At 42.2% G+C, this 6,292-nt stretch overlaps 1 protein-coding gene across 1 annotated transcript; it reads right to left on the bottom strand.

The window, feature by feature from the left end:
* Positions 1 to 3,634: 3,634 nt before the first annotated feature.
* LOC122814400 (histone H2B type 1-J-like) lies at positions 3,635 to 4,006 on the bottom strand. The gene has a single exon (XM_044086983.1). The coding sequence runs from the start codon at positions 4,004 to 4,006 to the stop codon at positions 3,635 to 3,637; it is 372 nt and encodes a 123-aa protein (XP_043942918.1).
* Between the last annotated feature and the right edge of the window lie 2,286 nt (positions 4,007 to 6,292).

Raw genomic sequence — 6,292 nt, 5'->3', positions numbered from 1 at the left:
GTAGGGGTTTATGTTCAGGCTGGTGAGCTTGTCTATAATAGCTGAGTGGGGAATGGTGTTGAAGGCCTTTGCAAGATCTCGGTGGACTGTGTGGACTATCTTCCCCTCGTCTATAGCCTTGTTAACTGTCTCAAAGAAGTCCACCAGGTTTAGGAGGCATGATCTGCCCTTAACAAAGCTGAACTGGGTAAGGTCCAGTGTTTGGAGGTTCCCAATGTGTCTGTGAATGAGATCCATGATGATGCACTCCATAGCTTTGCAGACCAAGCTAGTCAGGCTAATAGGGTGATAGTTCCCGTGGTCCGTTGTAGCTCCACCTTTGTGGAGTGGAATAACCGTTGCTGTGCACCACTCTGTGGGCATGTATTCTGTGGAGAGGCTGAGTTTATACAGTGTGTTTAGGTGAGGGGTTAGTTCATCTTTGAGCTCGCGTAGGATGCAGCGTGGGACACCGTCTGGTCCCATTGATGCTGTGTTTTTGGCTTTGGAGAGGGCTGTTCTAACCTGAGTGTCTGTGATTTCAGGGCACTACATTCTTCTGGTATAGTTATGGGCCTTTTTGGGGGTGAGAGAGGGGTGAAGTTTGCACTGAACCTGTCTGCCAGGACGTTGGGTATATTGGTCGGTTCAGTGTATTTTGTGACATTCTGCACTAACTCCGAGTAGATCTGAGAATTGATGATGATGACGATGATGATGTTTTTTTTTTCATTACCTCACACATTCACAACTGCAGGCTGTATAGAGATAGCAAACACCTGTCACACTTCAAAAAAAGTGCAGGGACAGCTGACTGATAGATAAACAGAAAGGAAGACAGTAGATGAGCAGTTTGGATTCAGATCAGGAATTAGTATGGCGAGTCCAATGTTGGCAGTGAGACAGATAGTGGAGGAGAAGCTAAAGATGAGGACTGAGTCCAAATGAACATTGCCAGACTTGGAGAATGAGTATGATAAAGCTGATTTAGGCAGTCCTGCAATGTAGAGTGCAGTCTATGTACAAGGACCCAATGGCACAAGTATTAACAATTTTCAGACTTGCAGAGGAGTTCTGAATAGGGTTGGGTGTGCATCAAGGCTCAGCTCTGAGCTCACTGTTTATAATGGTGATGGACAACATTAGCAAACTGATTGGAGGGGACAGGTCAACAAAACTGATGTATGCAGACAATGTAGCATTACAGGCAGGAAATGATTGGGGTATGAAAACAAAACTGAAGTGATATAAAATGAAACGGAGTGCAGACAGGACAGTTGTCATAGCAGCAAATGGAGAAATCAAAACAAGCAGAAAACTGACACTAAAGGGAAGATAGCAGAACAGAATAATAGTTCTAAGTATCTAGGAGGGGTGGTTGAGGAGAAGGCACTTCTGAATGGGGAAGTCAAAGCTAGAATCAGGGTGGGCTGCAGCCAAAAGGCACAGATTGTGAGGAGGTAGTATGTGATAGAATAATGTTAAAGAATCTGAAAAATAAGGTGCACAAACCCACATTATGACCAGCATTTCTTTATAGTGCAGAAACCTAATGAGTGAATGCTGAGCAGTTGAGGAAGGTGGAAGTGGTAAACATGAAGTGACTTAGATGATAGTTGGATGCACACTGTGGGATGCATGAATAAAATGATGACAATGCAGAAGCCAAACTAGCTTCAGTTGCAAAAAAGGTGAAAACAAACAGATTACACATTGTCTCAGACACGTTGAGGAAAACAGAAGACAATTTGTGATGAGGTTTTGGAAGAAATAAGGAAGAGGAAATGAGGACATCCAGCAAAGAGATGGATGGATTATGTGAGAGAAGACCTCCAATGCTCAGGCATGACTCAAAGAAGGTATGACACCGGTATCGCATCAAAAGAGGTTGCAACAGTTCAAATAACACTGACTACACGAAGAAAAATGTTGGAAGGAGGAGTAATAATGGTGTGCATTAAGACGGGGTCTGTGGTGAAGACATTTGGAATGTAAGGAGTTAGTGTGTCTGAGATAGCAGAACAGGTTATAGAGATAGAAGTGCTGATTTTGCTCATACTACATTTCCAAGGATCACTGCCCTTCCATGGCACATTAAGACCTCACCTTTGCTAAGCTAAACAACAGTATTGTGGCCCCATGATGTTTGCATATCCTGAGTGGAATTTTAAGGTAGGTGTGTGTGTGTGTGTGTGTGTGTGTGTGTGTGTGTGTGTGTGTGTGTGTGTGTGTGTGTGCCCGCGTGTGTCTCTATGGGTATACATATTAGATGTGTACTGATTCATATGAGGTTGCTAGGCTAATGGCCCTAAAGATTCTTTCCCTTTTTACAGTTCTCCTTTATGACTTTACTTAACAGCAACTGATACATTATTCCATATGACTTTCTTTTATAACCCTTTTTTTCTATTACAGTGATTGAGTTTTCTTCTAAATTACTGTCAACTCTTGCCAGCCTCAATTCCAGTGTGTACTCTATATGCCGTTGAAAGGCAAGCTATTGGTGTATAGTTTTTACGACAGCTGGAAGGTGCATTCTTTAGTTGGAGTATTGTTTTTCCTGTTATTAACCAGTCTGGTGTCTTTTCAGGGTGCTCATATAAATAGATCTTACTCATGGCTAAATCTTAATGTAAAGATGTAAAGACTTTTGAACATAAGTAAGGTACTGCATCTGGGCCTGGAGTTTTTCTTAACTTTGTTTAGTCTCTCTGGCCTTTACTTTGTCCCATTTCATATCCTGTACACTTGAACTTCGTATTCTTTCTTTTACTTCTTCCATCCATTTAGCATGTTTGTTATATTACACAGCATCTCCATAGATATTTCTCCAAAATGTTGGTGGTGTTTCAATTCCTTTAATTTGTTTCCCAATTCTCTATAAAACCTTTTTTGGGTCATCAATAAATTGCTTATTTTGTACTTTTCCTTTATGTTTACCTGCATATCATCTTAGTTTTTCAGCACATGCTCATATTTTTAGTTTATTATGTGCGACAGTGCACAACAATCTGTTCTGACAATCCACATTGCTTTTATCATATATTTTAGTATTTTTGTTGATCTATTCCCTCTTTTACACTCTTCTATCAGTGACACTTCTTGTCTAAATTGCTTTACAGTTTTCTCTACTCGATACTTCCATGATGGCATTCGATTTCTACCCTTCTTTCTTTTAAACTCACTTTAAGGTACAGCTGATATACAGCTAGCTCCAAAGGTAACCTGTACCTGCTGGACAGAATAGCTTGCCATTATCATATGCCTGTTATCATTAATCTGTGTAAATCAACTTACACATGTTGTCAGTCCTTATTTTTGGAAAATTGTCTGCATTATAATCTGTGTGTGACATAAAGTTACGTAGATTGATTTTAGAGTTGGGAAATTTGATACTGTAAACCTGGTCTTAATGAGCAATTTCATACTTTCTAGACCACAAGCAAACAAAGACAGTTAATATAGTACAGCTCTTCTGCAGAAAATGTGTTGGCCCTTAAAAGGGCCTTTGGGTGTTAGGAAGGAAGACTCTTACTTGGCACTTGTATACTTGGTAAAATAAAAGAGCACAACGTTGCGAGTCCACAATACTGTTTTAATATTAAAAATAATAAACCAAAGTTGTTAAGCGCTTTCATCAACTAGTATGACTTCTTCAGAAACTTGTATACTTGGTGACAGCTTTGGTGTCCTTGGACACAGCATGTTTAGCCAGGTCACCAGGCAACAAAAGCCGCACCACTGTCTGAATCTCCCGCGAACTGATTGTCGAGCGCTTGTAGTGAGTTAGATGAGAAGCTTCTCCTGCAATCCGCTCAAAAATATCATTCATAAAAGAATTCATGATATTCATGGCTTTAGAAGATATCCCAGTATCAGGATGAACCTGCTTCAAAACCTTGTATACGTAAATAGAATAGCTTTCTTTACGACTCCTACGGCGCTTCTTTCCATCTTTCTTAGCTGGTTTCTTCACAACCTTCTTTGAACCCTTTTTAGGGGCAATGGGTTTTGCTGGTTCTGGCATCTTTGATAAAAGTTGTTTTAAATAATGTTGGAATTTAATATCAGAGCTGGAATATATGCATTATGAAAGTTCTCCATCGGGTATAGTAGGTGTTACCTACCCTTGATGAAACTGAAGTGAGATGGGTCCAGTTTTTGAAGATTTCCAATGTCTTTATTATATCCATGATAATTCTTTCCATGGCCTTGCATATAAGACTAATCCAACTTATGGGTCTGTAGTTTCTTGGGTCTGTTGATGGTCCAATTTTATGTAGAGCGATGACTGTTACTGTCCTCCATTCCACAGGGATGCAGCCTGTATGGAGACTGTGGATGATCAGAGATTCTAGCGGGCTGGACAGGTCATGTGTCAAACTATTTAGAGGCATCCCTGCATGTTACCAGGTGTCATTGCTGTACTGTGTTTAAGTCTGGAGAGGGCAGTGAGGACCTGTTCTTTAGTAGCAATTGGGGGATAAATAGTAGAGGGTATTTACTGGACAGTTACCAGTCATTTTCGAGTCAAATGGACTCTGTCTTCTGCTTGTATCTTATTGTTTTTGTGTAACACTTTTGAGTAAAGTAATTGTTCTCTATTCTTTTATCTTGGACATTGGTAACTACTGTAGCCAATAACATGTTTCTGTCAAGGATTTTCTCTCTATACTATGAGGTTGAAAGGTATGCCTTCAGTTATAACTAAAATGTCATGAAATCACAATAAATCAGTGGCATTTATTGCATGTATATTCTACAAACTAGGCAGTCATTCCCCGGGATTCATGAACCTTGCGCCAGGCGCACGCATAGCGTAGGCGTTACAACGCCAAATATGGCCGCCGAGCGATTCAGGTACGATCCAATCCCACGTGCACTACCGGCGTGCGCTGGATCTGCGCCGCCCCTGGCGTAGGTATGCTAAACACCCCATGTGTGGTGTTGCACCATGCAAATGAAGGCATATAGCAATCCACGAAGTGGCGCAGGCGTAGCATAAGGCCACGGCACTGTAAACCAAAAAAAAACGGTTTACATTTTCCCAAACATAACATAGGAGTAACGGAAGGCTGTCAGCGTCAGGTATCACAATGTTGCCATATGCCAATGGCGAAATACACAGAGACTGTCAAAAGAAAACATGCACAACATGTAAATAATAACATAAATGGTATGTCCACCGAAACTCACAGCAGAACCCCAGGACATGTTTGCGGAAGGTGCAAAACAATGAAAAAATATGACAATGTTATAAAACAGCAGCATAATACACATCAGCTTCACAGCCACAATACACCATGGTATGCATGGAAAGCCACAACCATGGTGCAAGGGTTGCCAAGGACTCGCGGCAGTGTTCGGCGTGGTAACTATGAATTAGTAGTCAATGCCATGCAAATGAGGCAGATAATACTGAATCGCAAAACCCCGCCGGTAAGGCTGTACCAAACGGGCGGCGGTAATACACCGAGGAGTGGCTCAGAGGGAATACATGTCACCTGCAGAGGGGTGTGCCACTGTAGGAGGAAGCACATTGGAGCTCAGCAAACCTGGGCTGTACATTGAACATCACAGCTGCAGGACCGGCGTGTGGGGAAATAGTTGAGCTGAGAGCACACAATGCGCGCAGAGGTGCATGTGCATGTGCACGAGGATGACTACGTCCTTAACCCAGTCATGTGACTCGCCATTCCGCAAATAACATCGGAAACAGGAAGGTGATGTTGAGAATATGAGGAAATGTGGAAGAAGTGTAATTGGAGTAGTAATGAGCAATCAACACTAATCAACCCACGAAGGCCAATCGGTGGCAGCTGACAACTCTGCATGCAGAAACCTGCAAAATGGGATAGGGGAGGCATATGAATGCAAAGAAAGTAGGGGAGGTAGCAGATTGCAAAGAGTGAAGACCTGACATAGCAGAGCCAAGCAGACAGGCAGCACAACGGCGGCGGCACACAAAACGCACGATATGCCATGTCCCAGAAACTACAAATGACAGGGCTGTGCAGGATGCATGCCAGGAAATAGTAGGTGCAACGTGCAGAAATAGTAAGGGAAGGTCGAAAGGTAATCCATTGCAGGTAAGAGTAATGCAACACCAAAGGCAACAGCGTTGCAGTGACAACGGTAAAACACGGAAGATAATCCCCAGATACGGCCACACAGACACACCCTATGACATCACCGGGTGTACAGCACAACAGTATAAAGTGTGAATGCACACAACACACAGCCGTGTATTCCCAAATGCTGCACCATAGGTGTAAACACACGGGGAACTTATAAAATGTAAATGTTGGGTGCT

This window comes from Protopterus annectens, chromosome 10.part0 (genome assembly GCF_019279795.1).
Source record: "Protopterus annectens isolate FY-2018-M chromosome 10.part0, PAN1.0, whole genome shotgun sequence".
Classification (NCBI taxonomy): domain Eukaryota; kingdom Metazoa; phylum Chordata; order Ceratodontiformes; family Protopteridae; genus Protopterus; species Protopterus annectens.
Note: the sequence above shows the minus strand (reverse complement) of the source record. Positions and strands in the feature narration are given on the sequence as shown.

Coding starts and splice junctions, on each gene's coding strand:
- LOC122814400 (XM_044086983.1), bottom strand. CDS start 4,006: ATGCCAGAACCAGCAAAACCCATTGCCCCTAAAAAGGGTTCAAAGAAG.